Source organism: Rutidosis leptorrhynchoides, chromosome 6, assembly GCF_046630445.1.
Source record: "Rutidosis leptorrhynchoides isolate AG116_Rl617_1_P2 chromosome 6, CSIRO_AGI_Rlap_v1, whole genome shotgun sequence".
NCBI classification, from domain to species: Eukaryota; Viridiplantae; Streptophyta; class Magnoliopsida; order Asterales; family Asteraceae; genus Rutidosis; species Rutidosis leptorrhynchoides.
In genome coordinates this window covers 35,534,230-35,553,657 of record NC_092338.1, presented here as the reverse complement: position 1 = coordinate 35,553,657, position 19,428 = coordinate 35,534,230, and the positions used below count along the sequence as shown (strand labels likewise).

Below are 19,428 nucleotides of genomic sequence, written 5' to 3'. Positions count from 1 at the left end.
TCGAGTTGCGCTTCAACGATATCATCGTTAGCCACGAAATAATTTTACAAACTAAACGCAATATAATACATTGAAAACCGAACCCCGGCGCGAAGCGAGGGTTCGAACACTAGTTATATCTAAAAGACATCGTCCAAATGAATAGTAACCCCCAAAAATTTCACAAACTACCCCCCTCTTTTACTTACTTACATTTTAGACCCAAAAAAACATATAATACTTAACTTTATGGTTTTTTACAGCCTTATCCCAAACTTTTAAGATTTTACACTTTAACCATTAAACTTCTCATTCATTATAAATCGACTACATACTTTATATACTACCTAATAGACAAAAACGATTAACAGTCACCAGGGGTGCTTTCGTTCTTTCACTTTTTTTCCCCTTTTCCACCTTTTTTTTTAAAAAGCCCCCATAGTTTGTTCAAATATTAAAATCGACCCCCAAACAGGGGGTAAAGTGTCAAATACTCATTTTCATAAAAAATTTAAAAAAACTACACCCAAATATTCAACGGGCCATATCTTCTCGCTCGCACCGAGTTAAATTTTTCTGACACCATCGTTAAACTCGAAACAATTTTAGGAGCACACTGTCACTAACTATACGCAAATCGGACCCTTTTTAAAAAACGCTAAATATTTGAGGTACTTCTCATACACGTCAATTTTGCGTTAAATTTTTAAAAGTCGACAATTCCATAGTGAAACGCGGAGATGTACATATATTGTTAATTTAAAATAACATTTAAATCTTTCACGGATTATACCTTTTAGTTCGACTCGAGTTGCGCTTCAACGATATCATCGTTAGCCACGAAATAATTTTACAAACTAAACGCAATACAATACATTGAAAACCGAACCCCGGCGCGAAGCGAGGGTTCGAACACTAGTTGTAATCTATTTAAGCTTTTTTTTCTTCACATAAGTCATGCTACTGTATTTTTTATTAAAATGATTTACTTCATATAAACATGGGCAAAGGTAACAATTCATGTTTTTTTTTCAGCTAATAGCTGAAGTCAAAGTGAGATATTAAACTACGTAGCAAAAGTTCTTAATGACACACATTGATGATAACGTTAGGGAAGAGTTTCATAGATTATGATTATCGAGTAAGGTCACCCTATCACTAAATCGATTTCGACTCCGATGATAATGGTATAATGTATAATTGATAACCACCACTTTAAAAAGTCAAATATGATTGCTAAGAATAACTATTTTATGCATGTTAATACTCGAACAATTACGGACTATATTTTTTTAAATATCTTTATATACTCATTTCCAAATTTTTTATTTAGGAGACGCATAATTAACCACTGGTTCACCGAACGGATGAATCGTGTGACGTGTGAAATACATAAAGGTATTTTTGTAATATTTACGATCTTTGGTGGTTAATCATTACAGGCTTTACAAAAATATCTAATGGGGTTCAAAGCTCTCGAAGTTTCTCTGGCGCTTAGCCGTACTCTTTGACTGATTAATACCTTTAGTACTTTATTTTTATGTTATCATCATCTTTAATCCTTTCGGTTAGTAGTATTCAAATTTGAACCTTGAACTTGAATCAACCCATGTAAACAACATAACAAAATTTTCTTGGTAATAATAACTTCAATTAATAAAGTGAGAGTTTCATATATGAACTAAAGTTACTAGCTATAGGTATGCATGTTTATGGATGTAAGAAAGTAATATATCTTCTAAATTTGTAATAATTTAATCTATCCTACTAGCTAATTTATACGCAAATAAGTTCGTACATTATTTTTATTAGGAGTAGTCACGTTCTGAAGATGAGAAATTATTACAAAAATACAAAGCTTTTATTCACCGTTTATGGTGATATCATAGCATAACTCTTTAGATTATGTTTAACATTTTTTTAATAATATAGTACGAAGAAACTTTAGCTTCTTGAACTTTTTGGTCATCATCAACTCTTAATAATTTCTACATAGTAGCAACTACCAAAAAGATGTAAAATGATCATACATCTAATACAATACTAACAAAATTGACTATGCTATTTTCTATCACTATTTACATAATGTATATATTCTGATTTGAAATAGTTTAACAAAATTAAAAGTTTGTGGATATGAAATCTACTTATATACTGTATGAATCAACACATGTGGTACATTTACATTTATACTTTCAAAGTTTCATTAGAATATGATTCTGACAATATCATGACTTATCTTCATGGCGAGATATATGATATGTCGTTGACCTATAGTAAACTTAAAAGCTAATAAATTTTTACGCGATTTCAGTAATCTACACATCAATATCCTACTAGTACGTAAAGTAATAGTTTAATGAAACGACGTATAAAAAGAAACTTTGATATCACATACGATTTGATAATTGTACATTGTGTTCAATTTCAGATACATATACTTTCATAAATCACAGAATACGTTTTTCTATGTCATAAACACACTCATCACACCTTTATCCAAAAAACTGTGTTCAATTTATAAGCGCATTTTTTACTTCAATTACTAAAATACGTACTCATATAAACAAAAACCAAAATTACAGATAAAAAATGTCAACTTTTAAAACTCAGGGGTTCAAATATTACATAATACTTTCCTTATTTTTCCCAAATATCTATCAAAAAACCTTCTCCTCTGTCTCATAAGCTCCAGATTCTGTTTCAATTCTTCCTCATCTTAAGTGTTATGTTGATTGCAATTGAAATCATAAGCAGCAGATTACTATTCTTAGGGTTTCGTTACAATTAAGTCTCTAAATTGATTCTCCTGGATTCACTCTCTATATATATGAACGAATTTCATGGACGAGGGTAAATCCATGGACGAATCTTGCTATTATTCAATTCTCGGCATCCGTACGAACGCTTCATCATCAGATATTCGATCTGCTTATCGCAAACTCGCTCTGGTTAATTCAATCAAATTTCAACTTCCGATTTATATATGTATATGTATACGTATATATTATGTGTTTCTGTTTCTGATTGTATAAAAGTTAATTTTTTTATTTTATTTTTAGGAATGGCATCCGGATAAGTGGACGAAAAAACCGTCGCTCGCCGGAGAAGCTAATCGGAAGTTTCAAAAAATACAGGAAGCTTATTCAGGTCATTGTTATTAATAGTTTTAATGATCAATTTATTTATAAAAATCAGTATTTTTGTGTGAAGTTTTAATCAGATCTTTTGTTGTAGTGTTATCGGATCAGAAGAAAAAATCGGCGTATGATGCCGGAAAACTTAATTTATTTGACGACATTACTGATGATGATGACAAAGAAGTACGTAACTTTAACTTTTTGCAAAAATATCTAGATATTTTTTCTAATTGGATGATTATTTTATATTTATATTTTTTATGAAAGTTAGTAAAGACACGTCGTCGTTTTACAGTCAACGTGATTGACTTTTTAAATGTTGTGAATTTACATTATAGGGCATGGGGGATTTCATGCACGATTTGATGAAAATGATGGATCAAAACAACACCCGGGGTGAGGTAAGTAGTAAATTAGATTGATAAAATGTTTTACTGTTGTAAGATAAAGAGTTAATGATCTATTGACTTGATGATAAAAACTTCTTTGAACTCAAATTTAATGTTACTATTGACTTGATGATAAAAACTTCTTTGAACTCAAATTGAGCTCGATTTAACCTCTCGGCTTTGTTTCGATATAATATAATATATCTAAGAATCTAAGAACATATATGAAAGGGAAAAAGTTGGTTTAAGATCTTGCTAATTGTAATGTTGCTTCATTGATGATTTTAATTTAGATCTAGTACAATAATCCAAAGTGTTTACCCTTTCCCAAACCCTGCTGGCTTCACTGCTGCTTTCACCAAATCCCTTTTAAGAAGACCAATGACATTTGATTTAATTTTTACCTTATAGAAGTTTTTCGATACCATTACACGCTTGCCTCGGTGGTATCGTCATACCTTGTGTGTGGGGCTTGGTTTAGGTTATGGGTTCGAGCCTTGCTCTGCCCATCTTATTAATCAATCTGCCTGAAATATGGAGCTCCAGATTGACCCAGGGGGTTTTCTCCCGGATCCATTCAAGATTCAAACCCGGTCTGTCTGCCCCTCAAGATGGTTTAAGGATTGGGATGCAATGCAATTCGGGTTTCCTCCCGAAAGTGCGTGCGTGCGTGGTATAGAATCACGAATGTGGTTAAGTCCCCTCTGGGTGACCGACAACTTGCCTTTCAAAAAAAAAAAAAAAAAAAAGGTTTTTCGATCAGCTGGAATTTAGAAGTTAACAATAACCCTAATTCTAAGTAGGGAAAACGAGACGGTAAATTTGGGAACAAAGGGGGTTTATTAATCAAGGTTATTAGACTGATTCTGATTACCTTAGTTTAGCTTGACTCAACTCAATACTTCAATTATTTATGCATAGATACATGTGCACAAATGGTAAAACTATAAATTGATGTTAACGATAAGGTTTGCAAGCTGGGTATTTCAAGGCTTGACTAGCTAGACTCGACTTAAATAAGATTAAGTTTAGATATTTTCCGAGTTTGTTTTGAGTAGTCGGTGAATTATTGGGAATGGCAGTAACATCTGTAAATGTGAAAATTTATAATCTTTTGTGGAAATAATCAGGTGGAAAGTTTGGAGGATTTACAGAAGACATTTGTGGAGATGTTTGGTGATGATTTAAGGGAGTTTATGGAGAAGCAAGATCGAACGGACAGGAAAAGGGCACGTGTGTCGATGGAGAATGCTAATATGTCAAGAAGCAGGGCTTGTCGCTAGGGCATATGGTATGGCGTGGTATGGTGTGTTTCGCTCTAATCTCCCATGTAATAAGAGATTAGTTTGTAATGGTCATTGTTTATGAAGTTTAGATTTTGTGGTATTGTTGTGATGGTTAGTTTGGTTGGTCTTGGTTAAAAAGGAATATTTCAATGTCGCCATTTGGTTATAAAATCAACTTCAGTGGTTTAGAGCATAATGAGTTGCATTCATGGGCATAGTTTCAGCGCGTGAAACTTGCCGCCCAAATTCGCGCCATGATACACAAAGTATGATTTCATGTCACTGTATTTGCTGCACATATATAATCATGTGTCTTTAACGGACACTAATTATCTGGGCATACATTCGTTGTGCGGGCCTTAATGACCGAATAGTTTTCATATTTGATCTAAACTCTAATCATCTTGAATATAATTATCTCAGATCCCTTTTAGTTATGGAGGTGGAGATTATGCAAAGTTATGAAAATGATAGGCACAAAGATTATTCTAGATATGGAGTAATGGGGTTTCCCTGTAAATATAGAACCTGAGTTCTCATTCACACACACACACACATATGTATATGTACTCTGATGAATTCTCACACATACATTGCGGTTTCCAGGTTCGTATCATATATATTATACCTGCAAACCCTAGCCGTCAATATAGTGGCGGATCTTGAAAACCTTATCACTGGGGCAATAATTCGCCGATCCCTACTATTTTACGGCATGAGGCAAAATGGGTCGGGTTACATCGGGATTGAATATTCTTGTTATTATATTTTCTTACAAATATGATGGATACTCATATCATCATATTTTATGTCAAATGTAAATTAATAAGAGGTTGCTTAAAGACTCACTATCAACAATTGAGATGTTGGTTAAAGTTTTGATAGAATCTAAATGACGTAACAAGAACCAATATTACAAGAAGATATATTCGTATAACTCATTTGATTTGTATTTCACATCATATGAATATGAATTTGAGATAAAATTAGAAAATTTTGAAAAATAATAGAAGTCCCACTTCACCACCAAAAGAGTTTTTGTAACTTTTCGTTTAGGCCACTGGGGCATTTTTCTTCTTGGTTGGAAATATAGGACCTAAAACATGTAAATGACGCTACAAATTATTTAGGCATGAGGACACGGGGTCAACTTCCCCTCTTGTCTGTTGAGGGTGTTTTCCTTTGGAAAACGTCCTCGTTTCTATACGAGTATTCGTTTTTTCGCCTAAAAAAAAAAAAAAACTTCCCCCTCTTGTTACCAGAGCTATTCCCACCCCTGCGTTAATATGTCTTGACATTTTTTTTGGACATCAGTTGTCTCTTTAATACTTACCCTAAGAAGACACTAGAATCTTGTAAACTTTTAATATATTTAATTAAATGAAAAAAATTAGAACACTATTAACTCAACATTAATGATTCAACTCTGACAAGTAATGCTAGTCGAGAGTTTTCGTTATAAAATTTTCGTTATTCTTACAAAAAAAGCTAGTTGAGGGTTTTTAATGCCAATCTTTAACGTAAACGGAGATAAATATATATCTTTTAAATACCGGGAAGGAAAAATCTATTTTACTCATATGTGCGTGCTAATTGTCTTACCCCGTGATCGTTTCTGATAATTTATCTAATCATCTTAAGATATGATGATAGATTTGAACATAACAAAGTTTTGCAAGAATATCAAAACCTCAAGCTAATTCATTTGAAACAAAATGTTGCTTTACAGATAACAAGAAAAGGAAGAATGATGATAGGTCAAAGTGTCAAACACTAAAGTTGATAAATCAACTACTATTATGCGTCGATAAGTTTAGTGTACAACCCCAAAATGATAATTTACTTGCTTTTGCCCCCACATTGTGGTAGATGACTTAAATCGTAATCCCAATAATCACTAAGGTAAAAATTCCGATTTATTCTCGATTAATCCCTTTAAAGAACAACTCGTTCTCATTTTCTAACAACCGTTCAATTAATCGGTCAACGTCGATTAATAGGTCAAAGTCAGATTTATTAATCAAAGTCTATCAAATAAAAATTGATCAACATTTTAACATGAATTTAAGCTAAAAATTTTTAACAAAACGAACGAGTTAGATAATTATGAGCCACAACCGATTATTCCTCAAATAGCGAGTTTTCCGATTTTGTAACACATAATAGATAATACATAACATTTATTCATAAATTGGGCTTTTTTTGTACTTCTTTAAACTTGAGTGCTAATTAGTAATTACCGCAAAATACCAAGACATGAAATTGTAAAAGAGTGCATAGGCCATCATCCCTTAGATAAGAAACCCGTCACTGAAATGGAATAACTCTCCTATGGCAGAACTCAAATTACAACACTCCCACTCAATTTCTCCTTTTAAATAATCTCAAAACTTATAAAGTTCAAATCTTTACTGAAAAAGTTTCAAGTTTTCGATTTTCCCAAATGGTTCTTATATCTCTAAACAGGTACCCATCTCTCACACCTTTGTACACAATTCAAAATCTTGATTTTGATCTTTTTTATAATCTTATTGAATGTTGTTTGTGTTTATTCATTTTGATTGCAGTGGGTGTGGATGTTGCAGTGTTGGTTGGAAATCATCAAGCTTTCTTGTACCATTAAGGATTAATTCAAGCACCCCAAATGGAATTCGGGTCGGATCTTTCAATAGGTTCAATAAGCTCAGAGTTGTTACTCCATCTGCTTCAGCTTCTTCTCCTGGTACTTCTTTTCTTTCCAAAGTAATTGCAATTATTGGTAAATAATGATTTTTTTTAATGTTATTAGAACATAAATCTTATGTGGTAGACTGGTAGTAGCTGCTTATAAAGATAAAATTAGAAATTAAACACATCAAAATAACATAACGCAATGGCACTTACTGTGATTGCAACTCAAATCACCGGATTCAAATTTGTCGAATTGTACAACATTGTGTAATTAAAAGTATCTAGCATGTAAAATAATATGCCCAAATGAAACTAAGATGATATATTGATATATAAGCTGTGTCTTATTGTAGTGTGAGTGTAAAAGTGATATCAAGTTTCGATATTTATGCGAAGTGATGTCAATATAGTAAGTATTCTGCCCATATAGATGACCAACTACATTAGGTTGCAGCAAATCATTAAGCCTTTTGTGTAATTGTATACAAAAAGTGAATAACACGATAAGAACATGGAGAACTAATGCATTTTAATCGATCGAAAGTTACCACCTACAATGAATAGATACGAGAGAAAGGACACCAAGACCAATGCTTTCGCATTCCCACTTCGAGTGCTAGTTTAATTATTTAATAATAGAAGTCAATGCTAATTTAATTATTTAATAATAAAAGTCAATGTAGTTAAGGAGTAGGAATGAAAAGTCAATCAGAAGTAGTATACTCGGTTCCAACCACATAAACTTATACTTCATAATTTTATTCAATAAACATTCTAATGTCACTTAAACCCGACTATGATTGACTTTATTGATAACATGAGTAAGAAAGCATATATTTTACTGATGGTTCTTAATTATCCAATTTCTAATTTTACTCTATTTTTGCTTTGACTTTAAATCTTATCACAATTCAGAACTACTTTTGGTCAAGGCGGCAAAAGGACTTCCTGTAAGCAGACCGCCAGCATGGATGATGCGCCAGGCTGGCAGGTACATGGCGGTTTACAGAAAACTTGCAGAAAAACACCCGTCTTTTAGAGAGAGATCAGAGACAACCGATCTCATTGTGGAAATTTCCTTGCAGCCTTGGGAAGCTTTTCGTCCTGACGGAGTCATTATTTTTTCTGATATTCTTACACCTTTACCCGCATTTGGTGTTCCTTTTGATATAGAAGAAGTGAGGGGCCCGGTTATTCAAACTCCGATTCGTTCCGAGGAAGGTTTGAAAGCATTACATCCAATCAATTTGGATCAACTCAACTTTGTTGGTGATTCTTTAAAGATTCTTAAACAAGAGGTATTACTATACATCATTTGAATACAGAGGTCCTATTATGCAGAGATTTCATTTTAATTTACAGTACGAACCTATTCTCGCTAAGAGCTAAGAACTAGGCATTTCAAAGCAATTACCTTCTTTGCTTACAGAATCTCTTGAGAAAATAAAGTCTAGCTACATGCTTCACACCGGAAATTCTGACCTTGTTTGGTGATAGTCAACCAAGACGAGGCTAAGCAGAAGCTTATGCCATGGGCTTGGATGAAAGAGTTGCAAAGTCAATTCCTGAAACAGGTTATTCCACCGGTTGTATATGGAAGGTGGCTAACTAGCAATCCTCTTAGGGATATCCCTTTCAAAATGAGTAGGAGACCTCTAGTCTTTGAAGGGTCTCGAATAGAAAATGGTATGAAATGGGGAATTCTAGTTTCAGAAATGATAGAGGTGGCAACGCTTGTGAGTCAGCTTTTGTAACGGGTCAAATTAAGTAATTTTCTAATGTGGGTCAAAACAATATGGGTGGGTTAGGGGCAACCTGAAAATACTTTTTATCTATTTTTTTGGTTTTATAATTAACGGATATGATATATGATATTGATTGCAATAAATATATGCCTGCAATACCACCAAAAATACCCTTGAGCCTTTTTAATTAAGATTTTTTCTTCGAAAGCAAGACCTTTTAGGAGCTTATTTATTATTATCTATTTGTATACCCATTTGAACCATCCCAATCCCAAGATAGCCCAGAGAAGTTGCAGTTTCAAATCTTGGAGTGGTTAGGGAAGGTTTGGGAAACGGTTCTGGATTGTTCCGGATAGGCTGCGTACATCAGTGTTAAAGATACTCGCCCTCCAGGATAACCCGAATTTGGAAAACCTCATAAGTTAACTCGAATACATGTTTGATGACCCACAACCCGCCTGGCCAGTTTCCCTTTTTGTTAACACTATTAGTTCATCAAATTTGCTCTGTTAGAGATAAACCATTGCACGAATTGAATGAGTTATCTGTAAATGGGTCAATACCCTCGCGATTTTGGAGATATAGAATTTGAATGCTATGCTGTAATGGTTTGACTATAAAGTCAAACTGTAGCTGTTCAACTTAAATAATGGGTTTGAGTAGAGTCAGATAAGTTACCCGTTAGACATAAGCTTTGCACAAATCTAAGTAGTTATCTGCAAATGGGTCAAAACTGTCGCGATTTTAGATTTTTCTTTTTAATATAAATGCTATTCCATAATGGGTTTGACTAAAAAGTCAAACTGTACCTATTTGATTAAATCGGTGTGATTGAAAATGCATATGATGTTTGTGAATTAGGTTAATGGAAAAGCTGCAATTCTGGGTTTTGTGGGTGCTCCGTGGACAATTGCCACGTATATTGTAGAAGGTGGGACTACTCGTACGTATACGAATATAAAAAGCATGTGTCATACAGCCCCGCATGTATTGCGGTCGCTTCTGTCACATTTAACTGAGGCTATAGCTGCTTACGTTGTCTACCAAGTGAAATCGGGTGCTGACTGTGTACAAATATTTGATTCTTGGGGCGGACAACTACCTCCAAACATGTGGGAGCTTTGGTCAAAGCCTTATATCAATGAGGCAAAGTCAACCCAACTCTAAAGTTTCAATCTTTTTTTTTTTTTCATGACTACTGAGGTCTATCGTCGTAAAGTTTCGTTCTTTTTAGTATTTTCAGATTGTGTCCATAGTAAAGAGGGAGTGTCCTGAAATCCCACTTGTACTTTACATTAACGGAAACGGTGGGTTACTTGAAAAGATGAAAGGAACAGGAGTCGATGTGATTGGATTGGATTGGACGGTTGATATGGCTGATGGAAGACGGAGGCTAGGCGATGACATCAGCATACAAGGAAACGTTGATCCAGCTTATTTGTTTTCGCCACTTCCTGCTTTGACAGATGAAATTCATAGGTTAGTGCACGGTTGCAAAACTAGCTACTCGGGAATTACTCGGTCGGGACTTTAGAGGGAGTAATCAGCAATTCGGGGATTAATCGGATTGGACTTTTTATTATAAATTTAACTAATAAAGTTCAAATTTTTTGTGTAAATATACATATAGAAGAAAATCATAAACATAAACTTTAACATAATTGTCTAAAACCATAAACATTATCGTTCATTTGCTCAAAAAACTCTTATATTCTAGTTTTAATACATGTTAAAATGTTGACCAATTTTGACTTTGACCGACTTTGACCAACAAATTCGGTTTTGACCCATTAATCGACGTTGACCGACTAATTAAACCGATTTGGAAAATCGGTCTGGTCTGTTCTTAAAAAGGAGTGATTGGGGATTAATCGGGTTTTTTACAACAGTTGGTTAGTGGTGTTGACTTGTTTCCAACCAATATTTTCTCATTTATACATGATGTTTGTGTAATTTGAATATATATGATTGTGTTTTTATGACAGGGTTGTGAAATGTGCTGGACCGAGGGGTCACATTCTGAACCTGGGCCATGGCGTTCTTGTTGGAACACCTGAGGAAGCCGTGGCTCGGTTCTTTGATGTTGCAAGAAGCTTCAACTTTGACTCAGTTGAGGACAAATCTAAAGTTGCAGTCTAAATGTAAATTCTTCTTTTTTTTCTTCTTGTAGAAGTGACATTGTGTTCTTAAGGTTATGAGCGGAAATCAGTATTTAGTTCATTTATTTGTATACATTTTTTTCATTGAGGCTGCTGTACCTAACCCTTGATATGCAGTGTCATTGTAATTTGAAAAAGAGAATTGTTTGTAGGCTGATTATTGTGTCAACATATGATATGCAGAACAAGTAACTGGCATTATTTAATATTCAGATGTTGACATGTTCCATTTGCACATTTAAGGTTCGGATGCTAAAAGCATCCATGTCCAAATCTTTAACCTAACTTTACAAATACATACTACCAGTGTGCTTAGTTAAACTAAGTTTCTAGTAGTGAGGGACTAGTCCGCCATCTCACTTTGTAACAACTTTTTGTAATAATTTGTAATCAAATCATAACTCCGATAACGAGAAACATAAAAAGGGTGAGAACTGTGAAATTTTTTTAATTTCATACTACCTCCGTCCCAAATCGATTCTCTTGTTTTGACTTCAGAAGTCTTAACTTTCGTACTTTGACTTTAAATTATTTTTTATATGTTACATAATACTAATGAATCTTATACTGTTAAAACATATTCAAAAACTAATACAATGATATAAATTTCATCGAATAATATATAATACAAACAAAAATATTCCGATTGTATTCTGTGTACGTTTTAGTGATTTATTTGTTCAAGGCTCGGACTTAGCTTAGACTCTCTGTTTTGTTTTAGGGATCGTTTACGAGTCTTGAATTGCGTTTGAATTGATTGTATTTTTTATTCGTCTTTTTCATCATACGATAAGAAGACTTGTTTATATTTTATCGTTATTTTAACAAAAATAGAAAAAGAAAAAAAAAAGTTTCAGTAGTGGGCTAGTGGTCTGTAATAATCGTAAAATTTTAATTAACTTTTCATTTTAAATTTTTGTAAATTGAAAACGAGTGAAAGATATAGTGGCAGTGGCCGACTTCAGTGGTCCTATTTGGGTGAGAAATCAATCACCTCAGAAGCAACAACAAAAAAACTAAAATCATAATAAAAATCAATCAATATATCTGTCTCCCCTGAATAATCAGAACCATCCAAACCGCCCCCAAATCGCCTTCTGTCCCCAAATCCCTAAATTCTTTAATTTCATTTCCGGTTTCAATTCGCCCTCAAATTGAACGACTCCTAAACTCTGAATTAAAGAAACCCTAATTTACACACTCACTTCGATCTTTCAATTACTCAATATGGACGCTGATTCATGGGCTGCTCGTCTTTCTTCTTCTACATCCAAACGTTATCAATACGGTCTTCAATCCCGATCATCCGGTATGTTACTAAATCATCAAAGTTGTAATTTTTAGGGTTTTTTTGTTCCATTTCATTTATATTTTTTTATATTTAATTGAAAAGTTGTTTAATTTATCGTAGATATGTATGTGGTATGTAATCCCAATATCAAGTTTTGATCTTTAAGGTTTTTTATAATCTTTATCATTCTGATTAATATATATGTAAATATTTTATTTTAATTAATTTAATAAATTTGATGCAGATATGTTTATGGGGTTTGAAGATATTGAGATGGATGATGATGTTAGAGAGGAATTTCCTTGCCCTTTTTGTATCGGCTATTTTGATATAGTGGGCTTGTGTTGTCATATTGATGATGAACATCATCTTGAATCCAAAAATGGGGTATTTTTTGCTTTCACCCTTTATCTAAAGCTTATTATATTGTACTGTATTATTATTTAGGTCAATGATAGTGTTTAGTAGGAACATTTCATTCAACAGCAACATATTTTGCAATCTGTTATAATTTGGTTAAGGTTGTTTATTAGGAAACTTCAATTAGTAAGGACTAAGGAGCGCTTTTTTCCGCAAAGCATTACTTAGGAGTGATTTGATGATATAATTACTGAATCTGCGTGTTGCAATTTACGTTGCTAGCGTATGATGTGTTTTTTTTTTGGTATATTATGGTATATAATTTGAAATTGTGCTGATTATGTTTATACGAATGTAGTTTCCCTTTTGTAAAGTAGTGGCTGATAATTCCTTTTTTTGCAGGTTTGCCCAGTTTGTGCGATGAGGGTGGGGGTAGATATGGTTGCGCATATAACCTTGCAACATGGAAACATATTCAAGATATCCTTTTTTATACGAAATTTATTTATTTTGAGTTATTGGCCAAACTTTTTTGTGTTTATTTAATCTTCGTATGTTACATATTTATTGATATTGAAGTTGACTAGTATATTCTTTAACTAAACTTACATGCAACAAAAGAGGAAAAGTCGCAAAGGTTCAGTATCAACGCTTTCTTTGTTGCGGAGGGAACTACGAGAAGGAAATTTGCAGTCTCTTTTTGGAGGCTCGTCCTACTTATCTCAGCCAACCAATGCGACCCCGGACCCGTTGTTGTCATCATTTATTTTGCCGATTGGCGATGAATTGGGGACCACTCAATCCATTTCGTCTGCCGACTCAGTTGCTGTAACCAAAAGCACAAGTGAAAAAAATTCTGAAAGGTATGATACTTTATTGTTTTGTATATTTGTTACATATTATTGATTATGTGAATGTGATGTGATGTGATCATTTCCAACTTAGATTAAATATTCCAAGTTTAAAAATGTGATATTTTAAAAGCAGGTTGATGCACCATTCGAATGTTGATATGCTTGCATCTATGTATGTACTTGTAGTTGACCACTTGACCACTTCATAAGTGATTATAGTTATATCATCGTGTCAAACAGCTATTTTTTGTATGCTTCATAACTAAAAGTGGGTTAATATGTTATGTTATGAATGTGCTATTCTCGATAATTATCCCCATATTTGCAATCGAGCAATGTGTTTCCCTTCTTACATAAGATGGGGCCTATTATATTGTAGGCCCCATGTTGCACTTCCATACATATATGTATAGGCTATAGACATGAAATGTACGGAGTACATTGGTGTATATGTATCGACTTCTACCCTTTGTTTTACAAGCTAGATGGATGCTTTTTGTTCCTTTTTTTATTAATTCGACCTATTAACATTAGCACGTCAAAAAAGGGAACATATATGACCAATAGGATTTCTTAACACGGTTAATACTTAATAATAAATTTAACGTGGGAAGTAGATGCACTTCATTGTATTTTAATTCCTTCTATTGTGATTGTATATGTATATATTCCTTAACACAGTTAATACTTCACAAAGTATTTCGATTAGCTGATATGCTTATTTTCGTATCATTAGTGTTACATTGAATAAACTTCAAGCTTAATCACGAAACTTAAGTGTATCATGGATATTGTGCTTCTCATTTTTCTCGCTAGTTTTTTTTTTTTTTTTTTTTTTTTTTTTTTTTTTTTTTTTTTATGTTTGAACATTGTTTTTTTTTTTCTTATTAAATCATTGTGTAGTTTGCTCTTTTTGATTACGCTTGACTGGTTTTTACGAGTAGTAATTGAAGTTATTTGGGACTGCAATGTTATTAAATTTTAACCAAACATGGAAATATGTTACAGAAAGCCTCCGTCACCTCCTTTATCAATCGAGGACCAGGAAGAAAGGAGTAAAAGATCGGAATTTGTGCAAGGAATGCTACTGTCGACTATTTTTAATGATGACTACTTGTAAAAAAGATGTGGGGTCCGTGCGATGTAGTGTCGGGCGGAGGGTTCGATTTGTTATGTAACAGGGAGAGTCAAATGTAGTAATAAAAATAATTGTAATTTATGTCTGCGAATTGTAGAAGTCGCTCCTGTATCGTTGTTCCTGTTTATGATTTTTTACTTAAAATGAAAGAAAAAAAATAAGTAATAGAAATAATAGGTTTGATTGTGTTTGTAAGTTGATACATATGTTTTGCATTAGCTGCTTCATCTAATGAGGTGAATGAAATTATGTTGTTGCTTTTGGTTTGTGCATTATTTCCTCTTTTTTAGTAGAATCAAAGCAAACTGGAAACTAGGTCTATAAGACCATCAATAGTGCAGAGTAATGGCTCCGAAACCACCACCATTATGCCTCTATCCCTGTGCAGCGTGATGGAGCAAAAATTCACCGGCGCGATGGGTTGATCACAGGGAAGACTGATATTGCTCGCATTTGATTGGCTCTCCCATTTCGACCATTGCCCATATTAATAATTTAAATAAAATGAATGTAATTTTATAAATAATAAATTTTATACACCTCTATAAATACAACACATCTCATTCATATTTTTTCACACAACACTTTTATTTATATCACTTTTATTTACAAAACACTATAATATTTCAAATTTCATAACCATGTCTCAAAATCCCGATCTTAATGAGCCCGGTTCCGGTAATCTCTACATCTTCGGGTCTCCAAATATGCCCGGTTCGAGCTCAAATTCGCCTCAAAATGTTCGGGGTAATCAGCCATTTGGCAATATCCCGCAACAAAATCTTCTTATTGATTTTAATAATACGTCATTTTTGTTTCTCAGTTTTTACAACAACAATTTCCATCTCAATTTCAACAACCATTACCATCACAATTTCAACAACAATTTCCATCACAATTTTCTCATTACTCGCAACCCGGTATTATACCATTTCAAGTTCCAAATACGCAACCATGACCCACTTTTACACCTCTAAATCAAGAAGTAGAAGAAATTCGTGGTGAAACGCAACAACCACAAGTACGCGTCCGATCTACTCATACACGAAAAGGAAAAGGAGTTGCCAAAGAACCACAAATTAAAAAAATTGTGGACTACGCAAGAAGAAATTTGGTTGACGTCGTGTTGGATTGATTGTTCGGAAGATGGAGTTCATGGTAACAAAAAGGTAAGGCATTTTGGGCTAGTGTTCATGCAAAGTTTAACAATAATGATTCCGTTTATTTACGAAACGACGATCAATTAACTGGGGAAATGACGTCATTTGGATAAGGCGTGCAAAGATTTCACGGCCTTATATAATGAAGAAGAACGTAACCCAAGGCGTAGCTGTAACGACCCTGGATTTTCCAACGTTTATTTATTAATAATTATTATTATTAATACTTGTGATTAAACGAATGTATGTTATTACATTTACATGTTGCCATGATTGCCCGTACTTGACTTTAATTGCCCGAAACGTCTTTGTGACACACGAAACTTACACGAATAATATTTTCAAGTATTATTTACATTCATGATTAAGTTTTATTAATCATTTTAATTAACTAAAGTTATTAGTTAATTACTTGAGCTTTTATTAATATTAATGGACTTTTACTTGGATTATTTGTTAATTAATACATACTTGGGCTTAATGATCAAACATGGGCTTATAAAGCCCACTCTACTTCTTTCATGGACTCTTTAGCCCATCACCACATGTGTAAGTATTATTTAGAGATGAACTAGTTAGTTAACTTGCATAGAATCTAGTTACTACATGATCTCCATGAAACTACCTTCATTAACCAACTTTTGAACCAACAACATGAGATTACATTGTGGATTTTCTCCTCCCCCTCCCCTTATTCTAACCGTCGGCCAAGAGGGCCTCATGGGGAGTCCAAGTCTTTTTTTTTTTACCACTTAATACTTGCATTCTTCACTTGTTCATTTCACTTTACACATACACTCTTACATTATTTTCTCTCATTCTTTCTAAATATTGTAAGTAACTTGAAGACTTTTTCTCTTCTTCTTTTCTTTGTAAAACCGAAACCCAACACCCCTTAATCATCATCATCACTTGTTCTTTGATTATTGTTTTGTTACTTGTTGTAGTTGTTACTTACTTGTAGTTATTACTTACATGTTTTCAAGAATCAAACTTACTAGTTTCATTCTTCTTTTATCTTGTATTACAAGAACACTCAAGAACATAAACTTACTAGTTTATGATTCTACTTTTATTGTTTCAAAAGATTTAAGGTTCATGTGTTGTAAATCATACTTGTAATTCATGCTAGTAAGCTTTAAAGTTTACTTTCTTAAAGATCAAACTTTGGTTTGAATCTTTAAAGTATGAACAACCCATGGACTAGTTACTTGGTTACTTAGTTTATTTCTTTATTTTATGCACTTTAAATTTCATGTATGTTGGTTAAAATTGGTCAAATGTTACTAGTTAACTTTGATCTCATTAATCTTGAACTAAAGTTAACTTTAAAAGTTCAAGAACATGTAAGTAAGTTTTCTTTAATTATAACTTTGTACACTTATGTTAGATCTAGACTTTTGAGTCTTGGATCTTCAAGATCAAACTAAGAACTATGTTCTACAACTTAAGATCTTGATTTCATAAGTTTACTTTCAAGTTTGTAACTTATTATTAGTTTTAAAGTTCATGTATGTGTTAGATCTAAGACTTTGATGTAACTTTGGTTCATCAAAACACTTGCAACACTTAAGTGAGTTGTGCTTCATGTCTTAGACTTACACTTGGGTTATGATGGTCAAACCTTGATGAAAATGATGCAAACACATCAACGAGTTGTAGACTTGAAGCTATACGCATCAAGGATGAGAACCATGATAAGCATCGAGCACCAAGAACCACCGGAACCTACTGACCCTACTGTTTTACTGTTTCTGGGTCTGATCAGTAATACCTGGGCTGTTTTAATGTTGATTTTCAGATAGCTCTGTTCGAGTAGATAACTTTTCATATAGGACTCGTCTTAATCCGAGTTACGGTTTAGGATTTATGGCCCTCCGATCGTCACTATGTCCATTTAACGTTGTGCTGAAAATTCTGACCTACTCGCACTTAGACCGTCGCCACGGTCAAACGAAGACGAGTTTGCTTCTGTAATTTTTACCACAACTAAAGGACTCATAGACGGAGCCATGGCCACTGGTCTCACCTTATTTCAGTAGGTATAGAGGCCGTGGTGACTGACCGAACTCATCCTTTGTTTTAAACTACTTTCATGAACGAAACTTACTTTACACCTTTTGTTTAATGATGAATGATGATGACCTTTAAGACCTTATTTACATACTTTTAAACCTATTCGGACGATTTACTGACTTAGTACTATTTGACTTAGGTTGAGGACCCGTTTGGACAACCTTCATTACTTGCTTACTTTCCGAGTCATACTTTACCGCTACTTTATCATTGTGAGTTATAGCATCCCTTTTTACTTTAACTATTTTGGGACTGAGAATACATGCGCTTTTTACGTTTTACATACTAGGCACGAGTACTTAAACTTTATATGTGTGTGGGTTATACAACGGCATAAACATTCCCCTTAGCACGGTAACGTTTAGTCATTGGTTTTTGAACCGGTGAACGGGAATCTTAGATATGGATCCATAGGGTTTGACATCCCCACTCGGGCTAGTTGCGCTAGCATTTAACGGGTGTTTAATACTTCGTAAACATACGCACTTGCCAAGTGTACTTTCAGGGGTTATAAACGTTAAGTTAGTTATCAAGTGCCCACGGTTAACATATACTTTATCTTACTGTTTTGAAACGCTCTTTGTAGCACTGAAATCTCGTGGCCTACCTTACATACTGTTATACTTAAACTATAGCTCACCAACCTTTGTTTTGACGTTTTTAAGCATGTTTTTCTCAGCTGCTTAAGGTTATTTGCTTCCGCTGTCGTGCTAGTCTTGCCGTAGACACCCGCTGCTCTAGTGTTATCACCGCATGAACTGTTTATCTTGCATTCAAACTTTAATACATTTGAAACTATGTTTTGTAACGACCTAAGGGTCACATTCATTTATTCATGATTGCTATTCGTAGAAGCATACTGTTGGTGTAAAACATTTGATGTCGGTTATGACGTCACCTTTTTATCGTGAATGCAACTTCTTTTATTACAGCATATAGTACTTAACCTTGTAATGATCCGGTTGTTGATGATTCGTACACGATGGTTTTATACGGGGCATCACATTTTGTATCAGAGCATTGATTGTAGGGAATTAGGTTACATTAGTGAGTCTAAGACCGACCCGAGTAGGATTCACTAATAGGACTAATCTACAACTTGCTAGTTTACGTGTTTCTGCTGAACTTACTGCATGCTGCTGCTTACTTTTACTGCTATATGCCGTATGCTACTACATGAT

At 33.7% G+C, this 19,428-nt stretch overlaps 3 protein-coding genes across 4 annotated transcripts; all 3 read left to right on the top strand.

Annotated features, from left to right (window-relative positions):
- Nucleotides 1–2,654: 2,654 nt before the first annotated feature.
- On the top strand, nt 2,655–4,990 carry LOC139852448 (uncharacterized). The gene is made up of 5 exons (XM_071841747.1): nt 2,655–2,930; nt 3,042–3,129; nt 3,217–3,302; nt 3,458–3,520; nt 4,639–4,990. The coding sequence occupies exons 1-5, from the start codon at nt 2,823–2,825 to the stop codon at nt 4,789–4,791; spliced, it is 498 nt and encodes a 165-aa protein (XP_071697848.1). The 5' UTR covers nt 2,655–2,822; the 3' UTR covers nt 4,792–4,990.
- Nucleotides 4,991–7,086: 2,096 nt separating this feature from the next.
- On the top strand, nt 7,087–11,580 carry LOC139852936 (uroporphyrinogen decarboxylase 1, chloroplastic-like). 2 transcript variants are annotated; one of them, XM_071842281.1, is made up of 6 exons: nt 7,087–7,260; nt 7,362–7,516; nt 8,380–8,762; nt 10,071–10,355; nt 10,453–10,688; nt 11,195–11,580. In XM_071842281.1, exons 1-6 carry the CDS (start codon nt 7,238–7,240, stop codon nt 11,346–11,348), a joined length of 1,236 nt encoding a protein of 411 aa, XP_071698382.1. In that variant the 5' UTR covers nt 7,087–7,237; the 3' UTR covers nt 11,349–11,580. The 2 variants fall into 2 exon arrangements, with proteins under 2 accessions (XP_071698382.1, XP_071698381.1); XM_071842280.1 differs by having other exon boundaries at nt 10,444–10,688.
- Nucleotides 11,581–12,344: 764 nt separating this feature from the next.
- Nucleotides 12,345–15,270, top strand: LOC139851822 (protein DEHYDRATION-INDUCED 19 homolog 3-like). Its single transcript, XM_071840999.1, has 5 exons — nt 12,345–12,677; nt 12,904–13,046; nt 13,422–13,501; nt 13,631–13,882; nt 14,882–15,270. The coding sequence occupies exons 1-5, from the start codon at nt 12,596–12,598 to the stop codon at nt 14,991–14,993; spliced, it is 669 nt and encodes a 222-aa protein (XP_071697100.1). The 5' UTR covers nt 12,345–12,595; the 3' UTR covers nt 14,994–15,270.
- Nucleotides 15,271–19,428: the final 4,158 nt, after the last annotated feature.

What these genes read in the sequence shown, in the direction of transcription:
- LOC139851822 (XM_071840999.1), top strand. Translation starts at nt 12,596, where the DNA reads ATGGACGCTGATTCATGGGCTGCTCGTCTTTCTTCTTCTACATCCAAA. An exon ending in ATCTTGAATCCAAAAATGGG is followed by an intron (nt 13,047 to 13,421) that starts GTATTTTTTGCT and finishes CTTTTTTTGCAG; the next exon opens with GTTTGCCCAGTTTGTGCGAT. An exon ending in AGTGAAAAAAATTCTGAAAG is followed by an intron (nt 13,883 to 14,881) that starts GTATGATACTTT and finishes AATATGTTACAG; the next exon opens with AAAGCCTCCGTCACCTCCTT.
- LOC139852448 (XM_071841747.1), top strand. Translation starts at nt 2,823, where the DNA reads ATGGACGAGGGTAAATCCATGGACGAATCTTGCTATTATTCAATTCTC. An exon ending in CTTATCGCAAACTCGCTCTG is followed by an intron (nt 2,931 to 3,041) that starts GTTAATTCAATC and finishes TTTTATTTTTAG; the next exon opens with GAATGGCATCCGGATAAGTG. An exon ending in AAAACAACACCCGGGGTGAG is followed by an intron (nt 3,521 to 4,638) that starts GTAAGTAGTAAA and finishes GGAAATAATCAG; the next exon opens with GTGGAAAGTTTGGAGGATTT.
- LOC139852936 (XM_071842280.1), top strand. Translation starts at nt 7,238, where the DNA reads ATGGTTCTTATATCTCTAAACAG. An exon ending in TAAAGATTCTTAAACAAGAG is followed by an intron (nt 8,763 to 10,070) that starts GTATTACTATAC and finishes TTTGTGAATTAG; the next exon opens with GTTAATGGAAAAGCTGCAAT. An exon ending in TTGACAGATGAAATTCATAG is followed by an intron (nt 10,689 to 11,194) that starts GTTAGTGCACGG and finishes TTTTTATGACAG; the next exon opens with GGTTGTGAAATGTGCTGGAC.